The sequence below is a fragment of the Gossypium hirsutum genome, chromosome D07 (genome assembly GCF_007990345.1).
Source record: "Gossypium hirsutum isolate 1008001.06 chromosome D07, Gossypium_hirsutum_v2.1, whole genome shotgun sequence".
In the NCBI taxonomy this organism is placed as follows: domain Eukaryota; kingdom Viridiplantae; phylum Streptophyta; class Magnoliopsida; order Malvales; family Malvaceae; genus Gossypium; species Gossypium hirsutum.
In genome coordinates, this window is record NC_053443.1 from 53,674,008 (window position 1) to 53,696,562 (window position 22,555).

Here is a 22,555-nt window from a genome sequence, read left to right on the forward strand (position 1 = left end):
TCACTTGATTCAACTCAACTTGAATTTCATTTTACTTAACTCAATTCAGAAAAATTTGAAATCAAATTAAATAATAAAATATGACTCATCAACTCAATTAACTCAAAAAAAAATCATTGGAAAGATAATCCATATTTGAAGGAGTTTGCCTATGTGTGTGTGTGGAACATCAGATATAACTCTTTCTTTCTTCTTTTTTTGATAGGTCAAAGTAAGAAATATATCACGTATGAAACAAATATGAACTGTTACTCCAACGACATATAAGACCATTTTATTTTTAAAATTTATCTTTTATTTTTTTCAGATTTTAAAATTCAAGTCTAATTGTAAATACTATTAATTTTTTTGTTAAATTTAAAAATTATTAAAAATATAAAAATTTATTTAAAAATTATTAAGAATTATAAGAAATAATAAAAAAGTATGTAAATTATTAATAATTAATAAAAAAAAGATTTAAAATTAAAATAATATTTTAGGATTTTAAAAATATTAAAAAATGATCCTTTCAGGATTTTTTTTAATTTTGCCACTTTAGCAAAAGGTACACGTCCTACTTGCTTCTTTAGTCACGTCATCACCTAATGGTAGAGATGAATGAAATTTTAAATGAATGACCAGATTGTTCTTTAATCTAACGAATAGGGGTTAATTTGTTCATCTTTCAGTACAGGGATAAAATGCAATCTAACTCTTAGTACAAGGTCTCTATGGTAATTCTGCCATTTATCTAGCCACATGAATTGCACAGAACAAGGGGCGAACAAAATCTTATATAACTTGAAAACCAACAAAAAATTTAAACTTTAAATTAAATAGATTGAATTATTCGATTTACTCAAATTATTCGGATAAATTTGAATAAAAAAATCAAATAATTCAATTTAAATCGAATATGAATTACAAAACTCGAATTATCCAAAAAAAAAAACCAAAACAATGTGGTTTTAACAAATATTTATGTTTCCGTCAATGCTTTGCCCCTACACTTCCTTCCCCCACTTTTCCTTTCGTTCATTCATAATTTAAAAGTTTGATTCATTTGGTTCCAACTAGTGGTTCGCCCGAAAAGTGGGAGGGTTTAGATAAAAATATAAACTCGAAAAATGGACTTGGACAAAAAAATAGTCATGTTTTCTAAATAGGTCGTGCTCAAGTAAGAGTTTTTCAACCCGGGCCTGACTTGGCCCTAAAGTATCGATACCTTTCACAAAAGTATCAATACCCTTCCTGGTATCGATACCGTTTTAATGTTTGATATTTTGAACATTAAAGAAAAATTGTTGTATCGATACTCTTCCTAAAGTATCGGTACTTCATAACAAGTATCAATACATTCCCTATTGTATCAATACTATAAGCTTTAATATGAGTCAGGTCGAGTCGGGCCCAAATTTAACATATATAATTTAGGTTGGGCTTAAACAAAGAATTAATTCTATTTTTAACCCAAACCTAAAATTTTATTAAGGTTAAATCCGAATCCGACTCAATCCATAAACAAATCAAATCCTAATAACTTTTAGCTTCTTATTTGTTCCCAACAATTTGGTTCGTTAATTATTTAAAATGGGCATTGGTTTTTGTCTTTTATCTGTTACTTTAATGGTAAAAAAAAAAAAATTCAAAGTGCCTCTATATTTTTATTTGGTAGTCGAAAGAGGTCGACCTTAAATATTTATTTTCTTAATTGATTTCACTACATTTTTTCTTGTGTCAAATGCTCTAATATATATGTAATCCATCACTTTTGATATTTTAAATTGCTTGATAAACTATTTATTACCCTTTAGATGCATAATTTCACTGTATTTATTTCACTATAGTTGGTATCTATGATTTTTATGTTTTGTTATGAATGTCATAAAAGTTGATAAATTATTTAAACTCGAATAAATCTTTTCGATTTAATTCGATTTTATAAAATTTCAAATTAAATTCGATTGATAAAATAAAACTCTATCAATTCATTTTTTCAATTTTATCAAATATTCACCCTAACCAAAACTATTAAACCTCATAAATCTTGGGTACATGGCATTCATAGTACATTTGGGATTGTTTTAACAATAATACTTTCCCCAAATGAGCTAGGGTTTTAAGAATATTTAATTAAAATAAATATTTATTTAATTTTTAAGACTGTAATGTATTAATATATATATATATATGAAAATTAAACTTGTAATCATATTGTTGTAGAGTAAAGACAATTCTTTAGAATTTTCTTAGATTTTAAATCTGAGTTATCATGTGATTAAATTTTTTTTAAATGATTAACTATTTTAAATATAATATTCAATTATAAAATAGAAAAAGGATAAATATCAAAATTATACATGAATTATGGTTTGATGTGCAATTATATACATGAATTTTATTTTTTTGTAATTTTATATATGAAATTTTAATTTGATCAAATTCTTATACATTATTAACACAATTATTGATATAACATCATTTTATGTTTATATATTGCATACATAAATAATTATATTTATTCAATATAAAAATGAATTGATGCACTCATTTATTTAAACGTGTATAATTAAATCAAAATTAAATTTTCAAGTATACATTTGAACTACAATTAGAGTTTCAAGTGTAGAATTGCACCCATTTAAAGTTCATGTATATAATTACACATTAAATCAAAGTTAATGTATAGTTTTAAAATTTATCCCGTAAAAGAATGACATAAGTTCTATATCAGATTTTATTTATTACAATACCAATAAATCATTTTAAAAATAATATTATATTTTTTATACAATTGTGATTTAAACCCAAACTATTTTTTTTTAAAAGTGAGCACTCAATAAACTTCAATTTAATCTCAAAAAATTAATAACAATCTTTTTAAATATATCATTTAAAATAATAAATATTTTGTTAAAAGTCCCTTAAAAAATAAATATTTTGTTAGAATAGATCAAGTATGGATTTTCAATTAAATGTGAATTATCAGTTAAATTAATATTAAAATAAAACATTAAATCTTTTAAGAAAATAAAAAATCTAAACTAAAAATATTAAAACTAAAAACCATTATTTAAAAAAAACTAGGTTAAAAAAATTTACATGTATCAAATAGTAATCTATAAGGGCGTCAGTGAGGCGGATTTCGCAGGATCCTGCCCCACTTCGAACCTAATTGGGCGAAGATGGATACAGGTTTCGCGGGTGGTGGGGCGGGGATGGGGACCAAAATTAGACCTGCCGTGAGTAGTGGGGCAGGTGTGGGTATGACCTTGTACCCACCTTGCCCCATCCCCGCCCACCCCGCATAATGTAATAAGTATATTTAAAAAATAAAAATTTATAAAAATTAAATTTTGATAACATTATTCAACTTACATTCATTGCTATTTTTTTTAGAAAAAAGGAAAGCACTCCAGAGCTTCTCACCCAATTTTAACATACCTCACTCATTCAGTTTCTCACTTTCTTTGTTTTACATGAAACCCTAAAATTATTCACAATTGCTCCATGTTGCAACTTGCAAACTTGAAGCACCTGTTTAACTGATACTTATAAATATATTATATGAAGTGGATCGCGAGACAGATATAACGGGGATTAGGTGAGTCTAGGGACTCAGGTGGGTGGTGGGGCGGGGATAAATTTAGTCTTGCAGGTCACGGGATGGGATGGGAACGAAAATTCTTGGCAGAGATGAGTGCGGGGGAGCACCCGCCCTGCACAATTGACATCCCTAATAATTCATTAAGGATTCTTTGCAATCTATAGTAAACAACATATTATAAACCAAAATAATACTAATAAAAACATTAGTAATTAAATCTATATAATTATAAATATAAATTTTATATTTAAAAATATATAATCCCAATTTTATTAAATTACTTTTTAAAACATTTAAAATTATTTAATAAATTTCATTCATTCTTTTTATCGCTATTATCAAATATATAATTCTTACAATTTCTTTATATATAGATAAAAAATAAATGTAATATTTTAATAATATTATCATAATGTCTCCCCAATTTGCTAGACTTTTACAACTAAAAATAAAACATTTCATTAATTAAATTCTTGAAAATATTAAAATTTATCAAAATATTTTTGATAAATAAAAGTTTAGGTTTAAAAAGTAATTTTAAATATATAAGATGGATATTCAGTTTGATTCAAAAGTTTGATTTAGAAATTAAATTTCAATTGATAACTCTTATTCAAATTTATAGAATAATATTAAAATTGAACTTTAATTTTTTAATAAAAAATAAAAAGATTAAATTCAAAAAGTTTAAAAAGTATAAGGACTGATGGATAATTAAACCTTTATTTATTTTTTGGTGTAAAAGATAACCCATCAAAATAATCACATTAAACTACTAATGTTACGTGGATTTTTTATAAACAATTGTAGTCTCTTATTCTTGTTAAAAACATCTTTGTGGTGCGATAAACTTTTGTGTTTTCTTCTCTAGGAATATGAACAAATTTTTATTGAACTATTTTCAACAAAATCTACTGAATACAACTTATAAGTGTTAAATGAGAAGACCTTGAAAATATTTTTTTAATAGACTGAATAACCTCTATGCTATCTATGCAAATTGACAATTTGTTCTATTGTCTATTATAAAGAACAATCAAATCGTCTAGAATACTCATAACTCAACATTGAACACATAACAATATCTCAACCTTCTATTAAATTCAAGAATCCATCGATCATGATAATCCTTCAACACTCCCCTACAATAGCTTCCCTCAAGTTCATCTTAACTGCTTTATCAAAATATAACCGAATCCAGTTACCAATGGCAGAGGATGTTGCCGGTAAATTTGTCTTCCCTTCTTTTCCATCCACCTAAACGGGGAAAACAGGACGCCTAACGTGTCAATCAAGTAAACCTTTCTAGGCATTACATCGGTTTCACACTTAACACGCATTCAATTTGGTTTGGACCACAATGCATATTTATTTTTTCTGATTAAAAATATTATTTTGCTTGGTTCATAATAGAAAAAGATTTGTTATTTGGATTACTTTGCTATAAATTCCAAGTATCTGACGCCAAAATACATCATCTGATCCCACAAACTTAGAAGCTTCGTTTTCTATTTTCACTTTGAAAAACAAAAATGGATAAGATTAAGGGTATGATGCGCGCTGCTGAATACAGTAAATATGGCGGAGTCGTCGCGGATCTGAAGATAATGTGCTTGCTTTCTTGAGTTTAAAAGTTCGAATAAAAGGAAATGTTCTGCATTCTGCAAGTTTAAAATGGAGGTTTAATTAAAATGTGTGATTTAATCATTAATTTTATAGGGTGAGCAAAATTTGTTTCATTCGAAAAAATCGAAAAAAAATTTAAATTTTAAACTAATTGAGTCAACTCAATTTCTTTTTTAAATTTTGAGTTCGAATCGAATTAAATTTTTAAATTCAAATAAGTCGAATAATTCAAAGAAACCAAACCTCAAACTATATTATATTATATTATTAAAAAAATAAAAATAACGTGTAAAAATAAATTTATAAATATATTACACGTTATTTTTTAAAATAAAAGAATCAATAATTTAGTAATGTTTATTTGAATTATTATAAAAGATGAAAATCATTAAAGTAGATTCTATTTTTATAAAAAAAATCTAATTTAATTGTGCATATTAAATTTAAATTAATTTTTAAATTTAATAATAATGTGAGTAATGTAACAATAATTAAAAAATGTGATAAGTAGTTCAATATTATTTTAAAATATAAAATATGCAATTAAACTAGAAAAATAAAAAAGTTGGGAAAACAAGGAGGGATTAATGTTGCAATATTCTCATCTCTTTTGTTGAGTGACTTTGGGCCTTTGTTGGCCGGCACCACACACCCCCAAAAAAAAAATTTTTGATCAGATAAAGGAGTGCCAGTCATTTAGTATCCAAAACCCCAAAAATTATTTTTTTAATAGAAGAAATAGTGGTGTCGGCCATCTAGTTCCCATAACTTAATTTTACTGTTCATTTCAGGTCATTTTGGTGAATGTTTTTAAACCAGGTTGATTTTGTAAATATTATTCTTTTTTAGATCATATGGGCAAAATAGCCTTTGATGTTACATTGGACAGTTTGTTGGTTCAAGCTATGCATCACTCAGGCCATAGATTCTTTTTCACCTTATTATTCATTTCTTTGTTTTATGTGCTATCTGCATCATTTATGTCCTTTGTCTTGCCAATATCTTATTATTTGAATATATTTTGCAATTACAAAATGGAGGTGCACTAGCTGAATATGTTGTGGTTAATGAAGGTTCCACAGTTTCAAGGCCTCCAGAGGTATCATCCCGTGAAGCTGCAGCGTTGCCAATTGCTGGCCTCGCAGCTTACCAGTCACTTGCCTAGCTTGCTGGGCTCAAACTTGATGGAACCGGCCTAGAAGTGAACGTATTGGTTACCGCTGCTTCAGGTGGTGTAGGTCAATATGCCGTTCAACTCCTAAAGCTTGCAAATTCACACATTACAGCCACTTTTGGGGCTCGTAACATGGATTTAGTAAGGAGCCTAGGGGCTGATGAGGTTCTTGACTACAAAACTCCTAATGGGGTGGCTCTCAAGAGCCCTTCTGGTCGAAAATATGATGTAATCATCCATTGCGCACACAATATTCCTTGGTCTCACTACAACAAAACAAGTTTTTAGCAGCACACAATCTACCTTAGAGGCTAACTTGACTTCAAAAGGGAAGGTAGTAGATGTCAATCTCCGTTTCGGTACTTTGATGAGTGTTGCTTTCAAAAAGAGAACATTCGCAAAGAAGCAACTCATACCCTTGTTTACCTTTCCTAAAAAAGAGGACCTCGAATAGTAAGGCTGAAGAGGCTTGGGCCAAGAGCATTGATGGCCATGCCACTGGCAATATTCTTGTGGAGCCATAGGTTGTTAAGGTTACTTGATAATTGACACTAGTTTGACACTTTCTCATTGAGTGGCGTAGCTCATCATGTCTAAGTCCACAAAGTACTCAAGTATCTTGAGCAAGTCCATGTTGGTGTACGAGTTTCCTAATCTTTATTGTATTTTGCTGGTGGTATAAACAATGTTGTGTGACATGTAATGTTGCTGAGCACTGTGTTTTCTTATGAGATTTAGAATAAAATTTTCTTTGTTTTTGAATCCTTTCTTTTTCTGTTTAATGCTTAATGAGTATACAAAAATACTACAAGATAGCTTGTGTACATTGATGGGTTATGTAGAGAAGGCCGTTTTTAGCTTTTCTTCCGAGATATTTGGGTTTAAGAAATCATTTGGGTTTGATGTTGATGCTCACTGTTTCACTGCTATAATTACAGAATCTAAACATCATTTTATCATAAATTTTAAAATAACATAATATATTGATATAATAATAATTTTGAAAAAAAAATTAGTGGGAGTCTTGTAATGAATAGTAATAAAAAAACTATAAATTACCGTGGATATCCAGTTGGCTATCCAACATTTAGGGCGTTTTTATTTTGGTCATTAAGAAATTTCTTTTAATTTCATCACCTAACTTTATGGCATTTTTTTTAATAACCCAAGCATTAAATCCTGAACGACGATTAATTGTACACGTCAAATCATTTTCACGATATGTTCACATTTTCATTTTGGTCATTCCACTTCTAGGTCGATTTCATTTTAGTGATTTTTACTTCTAGGTCGATTTCATTTTAGTGATTTTTTAAGTATTGATATGAGAAAAAAATAATTTATTTAATTGATTTTGATGTCAATATTGAAAACAAGGAAATTTAAAGCTTTTAGCAAAATTAATTAATGTATTATTTCAGTTTTTACCGCTTTTTCACTTTAATTTTTAATGTCTTTTACCTTGATTAATACTAAAAATGACTTCTTTTAGGTGACCAAAATGAAAACAATTTAAAAGTTGGGTGACCAAAATGAACATGTAAACATGATGTGGCGTGTATAATCAACTGCTGTAGAGATTTAATACTTTGGTGAGTAAAATGAAAGCATTCTAAAAGTTGGGTGATGAAATTGTAAGGAATTTTTTTGGTGCCTAAAATGAAAGTACCTAAAAGTTGGGTGACAAAAATAAAAGTGTAAATATGATGAGACATATACAATCAACCGTCCTTAGAGATATAATACTTAGATGACTAAAATAAAAGCTCCTAAAAATTCATGATAAGCTAAAGTCTTATCAAAGAATCAACTAAAACATCACCGTAATAAACTTTTAATTTCTCAGGAAGTTCCTTTTTTTAATCTTTTCAAACGAATTTTTATTTCTAAAAAACTTGTTTATGTATTTGTTTTCTTGCATAACTATATAGTCGGAGCTTTCAAGGCATCTTGTAATATTTTCATTTCATTCGCTGATGGAAGAATTTATATCTTATTTAGATTGAGTTTGTGTCAAATTTTAAACTTATTTTTTAGGTTGTGCCCCGGTTTGAGAAATATGCTTAAAATTTTATCTTAACCCAGCTCAGCCCGTGTTCAACTCTATATTTAAACTTGAGTTAATTATTATTATTGTTTTTTATTTACACTTTAGTTAATTATTGTAATGGAACGTTTACATGCCACTTTCAGTGGGGCTAATTTTACGTTTAAGCCCAGGACAAAAATCACGCTTTTAGTCAGGTCTTTATTCCATGTGAAAGCAAATTTGACCCAAGCAGTTCCAGCCGGGAACCTTCCGTTCACCAGATTTGTGGAGGTGAGTCTTCAATTTCGACTTCTTTCACCCGGGCAACAAATTTGATTTGAATTACTATTTCTTAATTTTAGTTTTATTTGTTTACATTGGAACCGTTTTTGGACAGAATTGATGGATGTTTTACATTGGGATGGAACCCTTTCTGCAAAGGATTTCAGAATTGGTGCTTTCGCGTTTGCTCAGAAATGGGAAAGTTGTAACTTAGCTTTTCCCCCATGGTCGTGGCTTCCTTGTCCTAAACACCCTTGGCTTGCTCCTCCTGAGGTTACCACTCTTCTCACTTTTTTTTAACCAATTCTTGTTGCAAAATCATTTACTGCTTTTAAAGGAATCGACTTGTTTTTAACTTTTGCAGGAGGAGGGTTACTTGTCACTTGAAAAGATATGCATTTCCAGGCCAAATGAGGTCCAGTCTCGAGTCATTTAATGGATCATATTTGATTATTTAACAAAAAGGTAACTTTTTCCCTTATTTTTCTTCTTTCTTTTGGGTGCAGGAAGAAGATATTGATCAAATTAGTCAAATTGACACCGGGGAAGAAGAGACCTGTTGCTCAAGAAATGAAGATGTTCTTGATGACGCCACATTGGTACATATATTTTGATTGGTTTTTCCAGTTAATTTGATTGAATTAAATGTAAGATTTCATGTGTAACTTGGGAGTAAAACATGGGATTTACTAGTTTTGTTGCCTGGTTTACTGTTGGCTGACTTTGATCATGCTCTTATTGGGTTTCTAGGTTCAAAGCAATCATCATGAATTACATTACTGTGACTTTCATATAGTGTACAGTAGTACATTTAGGGTTCCAGTGCTATATTTTCGTGCTTACTGCAGCGGTAAGTTCTCTTGATGCCGTCACTTCCTACCTCAAGATAGTCATTATTTTCCATGTCAACTTGCGATAGAACATACTCGTTGACATAGTTTAGCTTGTTTGTATGACTTAAATGCATGATATATCTTATATTTGAGAAACCTAACTTGGAATAAACTGATGATATGTGCTCTTTCAAACTAATGATTTCTGTTTATTTTTTAGATTACCATTTTCGTCAATTACTTTTGGTTTGTTGCTATGCGCTTGAGCATTTGGGTTTATAGTAGGTTCGTGTATCCTCTTCTCAAAGAGCTAGTTTCATATCCCTTCTCTCTCCAAATTTGGATGGGGCTAAAAGACCAAAGAGATAACAGTTATACTCTATGCTTTGCTGCATGCTTTGTTAACTGATCATGAAAATGGGTCATCTGATTTGAAGGATTGAAATTGTTCAAAATAAACTGTTGCTTGTCTTGCAGCTGGGAATTTATATCATATTCTAAACTTATGGAACTCTCAGTTCCTGAAAATTTGTGGTGGTCGTGTAATGTAATTATGGATCTCATAAATCTTGCTTAGTGTATCTGAAATACAAGTCCTAGCATTGATTCATGGATGAATTTATGCTTTACATGTTTTCATTGTCTATGATCTGTTCACTTTTCAATTGTCTTCAACAAATAATCTTGTGAAGGATGATAGGTGATTCAATTATTGATGGCTACATGCTAACGAAATTAACCTCTGACAAGTTTTGCTTTGCTAAGATGTGATTTGGCAACTTGAGGCTATTAGAACTAACTTAGAGTAGGTGCTGATAAGCTTAGTTATTAGAATTATCTGTCAGTTGTCATCAAACAGGGCACCAAACAAATAAAGTCATGTTCATGTAAGCTTAACAGTATGAAATTTTATTGCAGCAGGACAGACCCTGTGCTGAGGAATCCCTTCATATAGCATAATTGCACCTTATTGAATAACAAAAGCTGTTAGTAGCAAGTAATTGTTTAATTAAGGGATTATGTCAGGTCATTTGTAATGCTTCTCTGGTTGGTGACTTTGTCTTATATATATATATATATATTAGTATCTGGTTTATGTTGATGGCGGACCAAGGAAACAGGTTGTCATATTCTTGCTTCCTTTGAATGCATGGGTTTATGCAGGTGTATATAGATGAAATCTGGCTTTAAATTATTCGATTCAATATTTATTTGAAGAGTATAAGTGAGATATATATTATACCATTTATAGATGGAAGACCTTTGCCATTGGATGAAATAGAAAAGGAGCTCCCTGCATGCGCTTCAAAGGAATTGTCAAAAAAATGGACATTCATAACTCAAGAGGTATGTTTCTCCTACCTTGCTTTATTAGCTCTTTGCCTTGCAGCTTCCTTGTTTTTAAGAAGTGTTCTAAATTCCTTGCAGATTCATAACTAAATAAAGGAAATGATGGAAAGAAATAATTTTTCCTTCCTCCCTCTTTCCTTCTTTCTCTCCTACCAAACACAATGTTGACCTTTTTTTTTTCTCTCGCTGTTATTGATCCTTCATGCCAAACACAATGACATGACCATAACTTTCCTTTCTTCTTTCTTTTTTGGTAAATCGTTTAGAAGCATGTTATATGAAGATGATATGCGACTATTTTCAATTATAGGAACATCCATGCTTGAAAAGACCATGGTACAAATTACATCCATGTGGGACTGCTGAGTGGATGAAGTTGCTTTTTCTCAGTGACACTGCTAACCCTAAATTTGAAGTGGTGCTGGAACTATATCTTCTATCATGGTTCTCAGTTGTTGGCCAAGTCTTTGGTCTTAGAATCTCTCTTAAAATCTCAAACTAGGGCTGATAGTCAAATTTTACCGTAGGTTCTACCACCATTGAATCCCATATTACAAGTGTTTGTTCTATTTTTCTTCATCTTTTAAATATAAAAGGATTGCTACATCTTCCAGCTAGTTTGAGAACTCAATTCTACCAATACATCATATCCATACTGGAAAATGAAAAGCATACATTATATGCATAATACATATATATATTCCTCGTCATCTATTAGCTTCAAGCAGAGGTTAACTGGGGACGGGACAATATTAGACATGATGCACAAAAAAGATGACATGAATGTATGAATCTCTCAAAATCCATGTAAATGAATATAAAACGTGATTAAACACGTCAAAACTGAAATGTATTAAACATGATTTATGGCATTACTAAATACACAAACAAGACAAATATGCGAACTGTTAGTTCTAAGTAGAGCAGGGATGACTATGTTTAAGAAAGTAAATAAATAACTAAATACACTGGCGGTTAATCGCTGAGCTTGTGATTATTATTAACATGGAACTACTCAGCCACTGATAGCAGTAATTCCGCGACAGGGAAACACAAACTGATAGCAGTAAATAAATAGCTAAAGACGAATTATTGTTTAAAACCCCAAAGGAAATTTGTTAGCTGTTATTTTGGTCTTTGAGCTTTTTCCTGGGAAATTTATCAGATGAACCACGACATTGAAACCATTGCTTCCAGGATTCCCTGTTGTATTTAATACAATATATTGTGTTTTGAAGTTTAATCTATAAATACGTGGTTCAAATTTATCGGTCAACTAAAAGAAGAATAATATCTCTTAGCGTCAAGTCAACTGTTCATGTTGGACTGAGTCACGCTGGGAGTCGGTCAAGTATAGTGTAGTCAATCTCATGTATTCTTCGAATCATAGATGAAGGAATAAAGTAGTCCTTACCGGCAGACTAGAGTTTCGGAAAACTGCTTTTTGGCTGCATGGATTTCGCAAGAAAGGCTAAGTGGACCTTCTTTGTAGTTACAACCTTGTTTAGTCTTGTACAGCCATTGTCAACCAATCATACAAGTATCAATGATACTGCCATAGAAATGATTCATGTAGGGTTGATTCTTGATGCGCAATCTTGGGTGGGAAAAATTGTTGATAGCTGCATTTCCATGGCTATATCCGATTTTTACAGTCAGAATTGTCACTATCAAACAAAACTAGTTGTGCATACCAGAGATTCTGGGGGTGATCCGTTGCTTCTTCTATCCCAAGGTACGTTTCTCTGTATATGACATCTATTTTTTGGTTATGAAAAAGTCCTCACTCGTACACTTACTGATTTGCAGCCTTGGTTCTCTTGGAAAATTTCAAATTGGATGCCATTATTGTTGCGGAAAATTCAGCTGGAGTGAAGATTTTAGCGGAGTTGGGATCTAGAGTAAAAATTCCAATTATTTCACTCTTCGCAGCTGGTCTATCTTTGTCCTCCTTTGAGTATCCTCATTTAATTCAAATTGGTGAAGATGAGTCTTCTCGAGCCAAAGCCATCGCTGCCATTGTTGAAGCATTCAGTTGGAGAAGTGTTATCCTCATTTATGAAGATAATGATTCTGCAAGACCAATCCTTTCTAGTATGACTGGTTTTCGTCTTGATCAGCATGTTGCCCTTCTAACATCATCTACTGATGAAGAAATTGTTGAGCAGCTCATGAAGCTCATGAGTTTGCAGATGACTGTATATGTGGTGCATATGTCACCTATTCTAGCATCTCGACTTTTCTTAAATGCTAAACAGCTTGGAATGTTGACTCAAGGGTATGCTTGGATAACAACTGATATGATTACTAATTTCATGAATTCAATGGATCCATCAGTCTTTGAGTCAATGCAGGGGGTGGTAGGATTCAAACCTCACATTCCGGCATCAAAGGAGCTTCGCAGGTTCGCAATCAGGTGGAGGAGTAAAAACTTAAATGAAAATAAAAATTTAGAAGAAATGGAGATGAATGTGTATGGCATATGGAGCTATGATATGGTTTGGGCTGTGGCAACAGCAGCGGAAAGGGTGATGACTCGACATCCTCATATCCTACACCAAGAAACCAGATTGAATATGAACTTCACCACTATTCGGTCCTCAGAAAGTGGTTTGGTATTTATGGATGAGATATTACAAAGTAGATTTAAGGGAATAAGTGGTGGCTTTCAACTTACTAATGGCAGGCTGATCCCAAAGGAAATCGAAATTGTAAATGTATTCAAGGGAGATAGGATAATTGGTTATTGGAATCCAGAAAATGGGATTGCCTCAATAATGAAGGAAGAAAACCACACTGAAACGAACTCAACATCATCTAGTAAACTTGAAGGTGTTATTTGGCCCGGAGGAACTATGAACATTCCCAAAGGGTGGTCTCTACGTGGGAAGAGGTTGAGGATTGGGGTTCCAGTGACTAATCAATTCAGAGAATTAATTAGTGTTGTTCATGATCCCCAAACGAATGATATAATTGTAACTGGATTCTGTGTTGATGTGTTTAAGGAAGCCGTTCAGAGTTTAGATTATGAAGTACATTACGATTTTATCCCGTTTGAAGATGCCAACGGACGAATGGCAGGATCTTATGATGATCTTATCCTTCAGGTTTATCATAAGGTAAGAAATATCAACTTATAATATTTTCCAATATTCTGAAACCCTACTTATGATCATAATTGAGTTTGAGTTCAGGAATAACAATCTTTAGAAATGTACAGTTTAGAACGTGTAATATAAACCCAGATTGAATTGGAACTGCTACATTCAGAAATCTGCATTTATGGGCATATTTATGCATACATTCCTCAGCTTCTGAGAACTCAAATTATATTGCACTTGAATGTGGTATTTATATATTCTTTCTTGTGATCAATGGCCTAGAATTATGATGCTGTTGTGGGGGATATAACAATCACCTCTCGCAGATTTGCATTTGTCGATTTCACGCTGCCATTCACTGACTTAGGCATCGGAGTTTTAGTGCCAAAAATCGACAACGACATCTGGGTTTTCCTGAAGCCTCTTTGTGGAGATCTGTGGATAACTGTCGGTGCTTTCTTTATTTTCACTGGCGTTGTGATTTGGTTTATTGAACGTCCCATCAACGAGGAGTTCCAAGGCTCACCGTCTGAGCAAATAGGAATGATCTTTTGGTACTCTTTCTCAACTCTTGTATTTTCCCACGGTAAGTACTCTATGTTCAACTTAAATAACCTTTCTGTTTCATTCATACAGAACCATATATTGAACTGAGCTTATTAGGTAAACTTGATGCTAATCTCGAGTTGAGTTCGTGTTTGATGCATACATTGAGCTAAGCTAACTGTAATTTTTGTTTTACCATAATCTGAAACTGCAGAGAAGCCGTTGAGCAACTTGTCGAAGTTTGTAGTGATAATATGGGTGTTTGTTGTGCTTATAATAACCTCAAGCTACACCGCAACTTTGGCTTCCATGTTAACAGTTAAACAGATACAATTGAGCTCAAGAGACAACGATGCATGGGTTTCAAGTGATATTAGCAACTTTACATTTGAAACTCGCAGACGAAGGGCAAACCATTCTGCGGAAGAATTTGCCGATGCTTTAAGAAGGGGAAGTAAGAATGGTGGTGAGTCATCTATTATTGATGAAATACCAAACCTTAAAGTATTCCTTGCCAAGTACCCTTCTGATTACACCATGATCAAATCGAAGGCTATAACAGGCGGTTTTGGCTTTGTAAGATTCCTTTCCAAAACCCTATTAACTTTGATCTTTCATCGATTTGCAGCAATGGGTGTTGATTTGTTTGTATGTTATTAATGGTAGGTTTTCCCTAAACGCTCCCCACTTGTCCAAGACATTTCAAGTGCAATTATGAGGTTAAGAGAGGAAAAAAGGCTGGAAATGATGGAAAATTATTGGTTTAACAGTGAATCAAGCTTTACAACTCTGGACCCAGAAAGCAATCCCAACAGGCTAAACATTCATAGCTTTGGGGGTTTGTTTCTTGTCACAGGAATCTCTTCAATTTCAGCTCTGGGGGTGTGCCTATTTCAGAAACGACAATCCATCAAAATCCACCTCAACAGTAGCTTAGACTCTTTAAAAGGGTACTTCAATGTGAAAATAATAGGAAGACAAAAAGAACGAAGTTGAGCTCGTCTAAAGGAAAATTATTATAGCCGCAATGTATTACTATTTATATTTATATATAGGTCACGACGCAAATCCCTGAGTTGAAAAGCTTGACAACTACTGAATTTTCATACTATTTTTATGAATCAAGTCATGAATTCGATTTGAGAAACAAATTTCAGTAAATTTTGCTAATAGACACATCCTCCAATTCGAGATCAAAGTCCTCTTCTAAACTATCGATTAGCAATCCATTAGCATTCCTAGAGTTACCCCCCTTGGCTGATCAACCTCTTCCATTGCATGACCTTCAACCGTCGTTAATCTTTTGCGGCTCTCTTCAGACCCGGGGGAATAGGAGAGACAGGAGGTTGAAGGGTAGGTGGGATGAGAATGCTCCCCATCAGAGCAATCTTTTATAATCTGAAGTGTGTTGATTTGTTTTAAGGTTTGAGTCTACTCTTGTTTATATTCATATAAAATATATTATGTATATTTTCATGTTTTTAGTTATAGTTAAGTGGACCACTATTTAAAATTAAGTTTCTTCCTATTCATGATGTGTTTATTACATTAATCACAAATCATAAATTATTAAACATTCTAAATAACTCATCAATGCATTATTAATCCCTAATACTCCATTTTAAATCATAATTTACTGCTAAGCTGACTAATTACTATATATTTTAATAGATAGTGAATATACTTGCTACTTTTAATGTCAACCGTTTCATATTAAACCTTATTTGCTATGTATCTCTTTGGAAGCCATCAAAAATTCATAAGTTAATGTCATATATAGTAATAAATACAACAAAGAAAAAAAATAAATTTTAATGTCAATGCAAAAGGTAATAGAAAATTTCTTAATATTAATTATAAAAACTATAGAAAATAAAATCACAACAATTGTAATGGAATTTTCATCACAGTTTGTATATAATGTAACATATGCTAGCATAAAGATAATTGGTGACATGTAAATGTGTATTTCCATGAATAATTAATTTGAAATTTTCAGCAACTCCATGAAATTATTACACTCAAAGCACAACAATCTAACAGGATTATATGATAAAGAGTTTACAGCGGTTAATTTTTTAATTCACAACTTGTTTTCTAATACGAATTATAGGGGTGAGTAAAATTTAATTCGATTTGAAAAAATTGAAAAAGAATTTGATTTTGAGTTATTCGAATTATTTGAGTAAACTCAAATAACTTGATTCGAGTTTGAAGTTCGAATGAATTTCACAATTCGAATAACAGATTAGTGTAAAGACCAAACCCCTACAAACTTTAAAAATAAGTTTCTATTAAAAAACTTTAAAAATAAAAGTTATATAAAAATTCTAATATATATATATATAAAAGTTAAAATTTAAAAAAAAAATTAAAATAATAGTTTTGGGACCCAATTATTTTGCTTTGAATTTATTTTAAAATATATATGATGTTCTAACATGGAATTAGTCATACTGTAACAATGTTTTTATTTGATATGTTTATTTTTTAATTTAACTCGAACAATTTCACTCGATTTAATTCGACTCGAATTTCATTTCACTCGACTCGATTCAAAAAATTTTCAAATTGAGTTAAAATAATAAAATAGGACTCATGGACTTGATTAACCCAAAATTTTTCACTCGATTCAATCAAACGTTGACTCTAGCTAACTAAACCAAAAATTTACTTTCGAAAAATTTCGTAAGTACCTAACGGAACCGATTCAACTTTAGATATTAAAATTTGCATACTCTGTTAAAAAGACTCCAATACCAATGTATAATATAATTAAAAAAAACATCATTTCTAAGCAGCATGCAAGACCCTGGCAATGGTTGCTCGAAGCAGTGTAGAGTGGCATCACTGACAGCCTCAACTTTTGCTACATTATCTGCTACTCTGTTTGCATCCCTTGAGATGTTTAGTAGCCTTACCTCATTACGAACTCACGCCAGGGAGTGTATTTGCTTGGAAGAATCAGAGATTTGCCGTACCATTCTCATGCTATCACTTTCGACTATAACTTTCTTCTATCCGCGATCCCATGCGATAGATAGACCATCCTTAACAGCCCACCGTGAGGCTATTATACATACAAACACTTGCCAGTTCCTACATACTGTTGTAACCCACTTGCCAGGTCCCATATTTTGATATAAAAATAAACAATATTTTTGAAAAATAAGAACCAAAAAAAAAAATCATAAAATTGCAGTTATTATACAAACCCAATAAAGGAACAGAATATAAAATTTGTACACAGTAGCCCACTAGTTAAAAAGTATGGTAAGCGTCGTAATATATCTAACTTTCAAGTAGTCTTTTACAGAGTCCATGGAGTTGAGGAAGAATTTGAACTTACGGATTATTATGGCTCGAGTTTTCTGAAATAGGCATAGGAGCAGAGCTGAAGTTGAAGAGATTCCAGTAACAAGAAATAAACCCCCAAAGCTATGAAGGTTTAGCCTGCTGGGATTACTTCTTGTGTCCTGGTCTGTGAATCAATTGCAGCTTTTCTTCCTCTCTTAGCCTCATAATTGCACTCGATATGTCTTGGACAAGTGGGGAACCTTTAGGGAAAACCTATTAGATACATAAGACAAATCAGCACCCGTTGCTGCAAATCAAAGAAAGATCAAAATCGTGAATGTGAATGGCTTTTCTATAGGAGTCTTACAAAGCCAAAACCGCCTGTTGTAGTATTGGATTTACTAATGGTGTAATCAGAAGGGTACTTGGCAAGGAATACTTTAAGGTATGGTATTTCATCAACAATGGCTGACACACCACCATTGTTACTTCCCCTTCCTAAAGCATCGGCATATTCTTCTGCAGATTTGTACGGCTTTAACCTGGGATTTTTGAAATTTAAGTTGCTAACGGCTCTTGAAAGCAAAAAACCATAATGATAACCTACATAGTCCTGTTTTAAGTTCAATTCAATCTGTTGAACTGTTAACATGGAAGCCAAAGTTGCAGTATAGCTTGAGGTTATAATAAGCACAACAAACACCCATATTATCACTACAAACTTTGACAAGTGGCTCAACAGCTTCTCCTCTGCAGTTTCGAATTACAGTAAAAAAAAAGAAGAAGAAAGAAATACAGTTAGCTTAGCTCAAGGCGTGCATCAAACATGAATATCAAGATAAAGCTACATTTAGTTTCACTTTTATATCTCGGACGCAACTCAAAGATTAAGATATAGTTTACCTAATAAGCTCAATTCAATATATGGGTCTGTATGCATGAAGCAGAAAGGTTATTTAAGTTGAACATAGAGTACTTACTGTTGGCAAATACAAGAGTTGAGAAAGAGTACCAAAAGATCATTCCTATTTGCTCACATAGTGAGCCTTGGAACTCCTCATTGATGGGACGTTCAATAAACCAAATCACAAGTCCAGTTAGAATAAAGAAAGCAGCAGTTGTTATCCACAGATCTCCGGAAAGAGGCATCAGGAATATCCAGATGCTTTTCTTGTTGATTTTGGGCACTACGGTTCCAACGCCTATGTCAGTGAATGGCATCGTGAAATCAACATATGGGAATCTGCTGGCAAGGATTGTTGTATCCCCCATAACAGCATCGTAATTCTAGTCCATTGATCACAAGAAAGAATATGTAAATACCACATTTAAGTACAATTATAATCTGAATTCTCAGAAGATGAGGAAGCCATGCATAAATCCATTAATTCAGATTTCATACCTTATAATAAACCTGAAGGATAAGATCATTGTAAGTTCCTGCCATTTGTCCGTTGGCATCTTCAAACGGGATAAAATCATAATGTACTTCATAACCTAAACTTTGAACGGCTTCCTTAAACACATCAACACAATATCCAGTTACAGTTGTTTCATTTGTTCGGGGATCACGAGTCACGCTAATTATTTCTCTGAATCCATTATTTGCTGGAACCCCAATCCTCAGCCTCTTGCCATGTAGAGACCAACCTTTCGGAATGTTCATAGTTCCTCCAGGCCAAATAACACTTTCAAGCTTACTAGATGATGTCGAATTCGTCTCATTATGGTTTTCTTGCTTCATCAATGAGGTGATTCCATTTCCTGGATTCCAGTAACCAATTATCCTTTCTCCCTTGAATACGTTTACAATTTGTAATTCCTTTGGGATCAGCCTGCCATTAGTAAGTTGAACCACCACTTATTCCCTTGAATCTACTCTGTAATATCTCATCCATAAATACCAAACCACTTTCTGAGGACCGAATAGTGGTGAAGTTCATATTCAGTCTGGTTTCTTGGTGTAGGATATGAGGATGTCGAGTCATCACCCTTTCCGCTGCTGTTGCCACAGCCCAAACCATATCATAGCTCCATATGCCATACACATTCATCTCCATTTCTTCTAAATTTTTATTTTCATTCAAGTTTTTACTCCTCCACCTGATTGCGAACCTGCGAAGCTCCTTTGATGCCGGAATGTGAGGTTTGAATCCTACCACCCCCTGCATTGACTCAAAGACTGATGGATCCATTGAATTCATGAAATTAGTAATCATATCAGTTGTTATCCAAGCATACCCTTGAGTCATCATTCCAAGCTGTTTAGCATTTAAGAAAAGTCGAGATGCTAGAATAGGTGACATATGCACCACATATACAGTCATCTGCAAACTCCTGAGCTTCATGAGCTGCTCAACGATTTCTTCATCAGTAGGTGATGTTAGAAGGGCAACATGCTGATCAAGACGAAAACCAGTCACACTAGAAAGGATTGGTCTTGCAGAATCATTATCTTCATAAATGAGGATAGCACTTCTCCAACTGAATGCTTCAACAATGGCAGCGATGGCTTTGGCTCGAGAAGACTCATCTTCACCAATTTGAATTAAATGAGGATACTCAAAGGAGGACAAAGACCAGCTGCGAAGAGTGAAATAATTGGAATTTTTACTCTAGATCCCAACTCCGCTAAAATCTTCACTCCAGCTGAATTTTCCGCAACAATAATGGCATCCAATTTGAAATTTTCCAAGAGAACCAAGGCTGCAAATCAGTAAGTGTACGAGTGAGGACTTTTTCATAACCAAAAAATAGATGTCATATACAGAGAAACGTACCTTGGGATAGAAGAAGCAACGGATCACCCCCAGAATCTCTGGTATGCACAACTAGTTTTGTTTGATAGTGACAATTCCGACTGTAAAAATCGGATATAGCCATGGAAATGCAGCTATCAACAATTTTTCCCACCCAAGATTGCGCATCAAGAATCAACCCTACATGAATCATTTCTATGGCAGTATCATTGATACTTGTATGATTGGCTGACAATGGTTGTACAAGACTAAACAAGGTTGTAACTACAAAGAAGGTCCACTTTGTTGGATTCTAACTTAGCAAACAAAGTTTAAAAACAACTTAGATGAATGTTTTAGATGTTTGAAAGCTTAAAACAGGAGCAAGAACAAGCAAAAGGTTGAATGAGCAAAGTGTTTTTCTCATTACCCGAATAAGTGCATGGTTACATACATAAATAGAACAAAGCTACATAGAAAGAAAACACAGCTTGCTTGTGCAAGTAACTAAAGGTTTACATCAACAAAATGACAACCTAATTTGACTACTAAATCAGCTAAGCACACATTTTAACCTTAGCTGATCAAAGCATATAATGATTACACCATAGACTAACAAAAGTCAACTAAATAAACAAGGCTTGTCGAATTGCACAATGGATTTTAACATGCTTCAGCCGAGTTTCTGGTTTCATGCATGCAACGTAAGTTTGCATGGATTCTTAAACTTTGCTGCTGTCGTTGCCACCTTTTAAACACTCCTCCTTGGCTACAAAGCAGCAAACTCCGATTTTCTTCTTCAAATATTCAAACCTTGAAGCAGCCAATGGTTTGGTTAATAGATCAGCAAGTTGATCTTTTGAGCAGCAGTGAACTAAGCTTATCTCCTTGGACATTTCAGCTTCTCTCACAAAATGATATCTAATTTTAAAATGCTCGGTCTTACCATGAAAAACCGGATTTTTGGCAATGGCTACAGCCGATTGGTTGTCAACCTTAATCACAGTGGCCTCCTTTGGATCAGCATTCAGATCACACAATATTTTCCTAAGCCAAATGGCTTGATTTACAGCAGAAGCAGCTGCGATGTATTCTGCCTCAGCAGTGGATTGAGCCACTGTCTGTTGCTTCTTCGAGCTCCAGCAGAAGACACTTGAGCCAAGGGTGAAGAAGTAGCCTGATGTGCTCTTCATGTCATCAACAGAACCAGCCCAATCACTGTCTGAATATCCCACTAGTCTCAGCTCCTCAGCCCTTTCAAACTTCACTCCACAACTCAGAGTCCCTTTGACATACCTTAGGACCCTTTTTGCTGCTTTAAAATGTGCAACTGTGTAGCAATGCATGAATCTCGATAGAAGACCAACAGCATGCATGATGTCTGGTCTAGTTGCAGTCAAATAGAGCAGGTAGCCAACCAAGCTTCTGTAATTCTTTTCATCCACTCGATCTTCATCTCCTAGGCTGGTGAGTTTTTCTCCTAAAGCCACAGGAGTGCTAGCAGGCTTGCAGTTTGTCATGCAAAACCTGCTCAAAACCTTCGATGCGAATGCCTTCTGGCCTATGAAAATACCTTGTTCATTTTGTTTCACTTCCATGCCAAGGAAGTATGTCATTAATCCAAGGTCAGTCATCTCAAACACAGTTTGCATTTGCTTCTTAAAGGTTTCAATTTCCTCCCTTTTGCAGCCAGTGACCAGTAAATCATCAACATACAATGAAACAATTAGCAAAGTTTCATTACCTTCCTTCTTAACATAGAGAGTAGGCTCACTGGTGCTCTTTGTGAACCCGAGCCTTGTCAGGTAGGTATCCATTCGATCGTACCAGGCCCTTGGAGCTTGCTTGAGACCATACAGGGCCTTTTTGAGCTTGTAGACCTTCTCTTCTTCTCCTTGAACTTCAAAGCCTTCAGGTTGATCTATGAAGATTTCCTCCATGAGAAATCCATTTAAAAAGGCTGATTTGACATCCAGTTGATGCACCTGCC

General features: G+C 33.2%; 3 protein-coding genes and 1 pseudogene across 7 annotated transcripts; 3 read left to right on the plus strand and 1 right to left on the minus strand.

Moving 5' to 3' along the window:
- The first annotated feature begins 3,167 nt into the window (after positions 1-3,167).
- Positions 3,168-7,056, plus strand: LOC107956255 (chloroplast envelope quinone oxidoreductase homolog; annotated as a pseudogene).
- A 1,496-nt stretch (positions 7,057-8,552) lies between these two features.
- On the plus strand, positions 8,553-11,500 carry LOC107955018 (ubiquitin-like-conjugating enzyme ATG10). 5 transcript variants are annotated; one of them, XR_005916389.1, is made up of 7 exons: positions 8,553-8,709; positions 8,816-8,973; positions 9,065-9,115; positions 9,207-9,299; positions 9,451-9,550; positions 9,754-10,697; positions 10,786-10,851. XR_005916389.1 is itself a non-coding variant. In XM_041097842.1 (7 exons), exons 2-7 carry the CDS (start codon positions 8,821-8,823, stop codon positions 10,971-10,973), a joined length of 504 nt encoding a protein of 167 aa, XP_040953776.1. In that variant the 5' UTR covers positions 8,553-8,709; positions 8,816-8,820; the 3' UTR covers positions 10,974-11,500. The 5 variants fall into 5 exon arrangements, 4 of the variants coding, with proteins under 4 accessions (XP_040953776.1, XP_016746208.2, XP_016746210.1 ...); XM_041097842.1 differs by lacking the exon at positions 9,754-10,697 and adding an exon at positions 10,962-11,500 and having other exon boundaries at positions 10,786-10,880; XM_016890719.2 differs by lacking the exon at positions 9,754-10,697 and adding an exon at positions 11,194-11,500 and having other exon boundaries at positions 10,786-10,880.
- Positions 11,501-11,603: 103 nt separating this feature from the next.
- Positions 11,604-15,728, plus strand: LOC107955017 (glutamate receptor 1.2). The gene is made up of 5 exons (XM_016890717.2): positions 11,604-12,618; positions 12,693-14,002; positions 14,267-14,570; positions 14,745-15,106; positions 15,197-15,728. Exons 1-5 carry the CDS (start codon positions 12,336-12,338, stop codon positions 15,524-15,526), a joined length of 2,589 nt encoding a protein of 862 aa, XP_016746206.2. The 5' UTR covers positions 11,604-12,335; the 3' UTR covers positions 15,527-15,728.
- A 3,011-nt stretch (positions 15,729-18,739) lies between these two features.
- Positions 18,740-20,360, minus strand: LOC121219186 (glutamate receptor 2.7-like). Its single transcript, XM_041096882.1, has 5 exons — positions 20,304-20,360; positions 19,943-20,226; positions 19,737-19,829; positions 19,230-19,662; positions 18,740-19,114 (listed from the first exon to the last, which is right to left on the minus strand). The coding sequence occupies exons 1-5, from the start codon at positions 20,358-20,360 to the stop codon at positions 18,740-18,742; spliced, it is 1,242 nt and encodes a 413-aa protein (XP_040952816.1).
- Between the last annotated feature and the right edge of the window lie 2,195 nt (positions 20,361-22,555).

Excerpts from the sequence above, each read along its gene's own strand:
- LOC121219186 (XM_041096882.1), bottom strand. The coding sequence starts at position 20,360 with ATGAGTCTTCTCGAGCCAAAGCCATCGCTGCCATTGTTGAAGCATTCA. Across the intron at positions 19,663-19,736 it reads TATTCGGTCCTCAGAAAGTG|GCTGATCCCAAAGGAATTAC; the intron begins GTTTGGTATTTA and ends TACTAATGGCAG. Across the intron at positions 19,115-19,229 it reads TCCTTCAGGTTTATTATAAG|AATTACGATGCTGTTATGGG; the intron begins GTATGAAATCTG and ends TCAATGGACTAG.
- LOC107955017 (XM_016890717.2), top strand. The coding sequence starts at position 12,336 with ATGGATTTCGCAAGAAAGGCTAAGTGGACCTTCTTTGTAGTTACAACC. Across the intron at positions 12,619-12,692 it reads GTTGCTTCTTCTATCCCAAG|CCTTGGTTCTCTTGGAAAAT; the intron begins GTACGTTTCTCT and ends ACTGATTTGCAG. Across the intron at positions 15,107-15,196 it reads TAACAGGCGGTTTTGGCTTT|GTTTTCCCTAAACGCTCCCC; the intron begins GTAAGATTCCTT and ends TATTAATGGTAG.
- LOC107955018 (XM_016890719.2), top strand. The coding sequence starts at position 8,821 with ATGGATGTTTTACATTGGGATGGAACCCTTTCTGCAAAGGATTTCAGA. Across the intron at positions 8,974-9,064 it reads CTTGGCTTGCTCCTCCTGAG|GAGGAGGGTTACTTGTCACT; the intron begins GTTACCACTCTT and ends TAACTTTTGCAG. Across the intron at positions 9,551-10,785 it reads TTTTCGTGCTTACTGCAGCG|ATGGAAGACCTTTGCCATTG; the intron begins GTAAGTTCTCTT and ends TACCATTTATAG.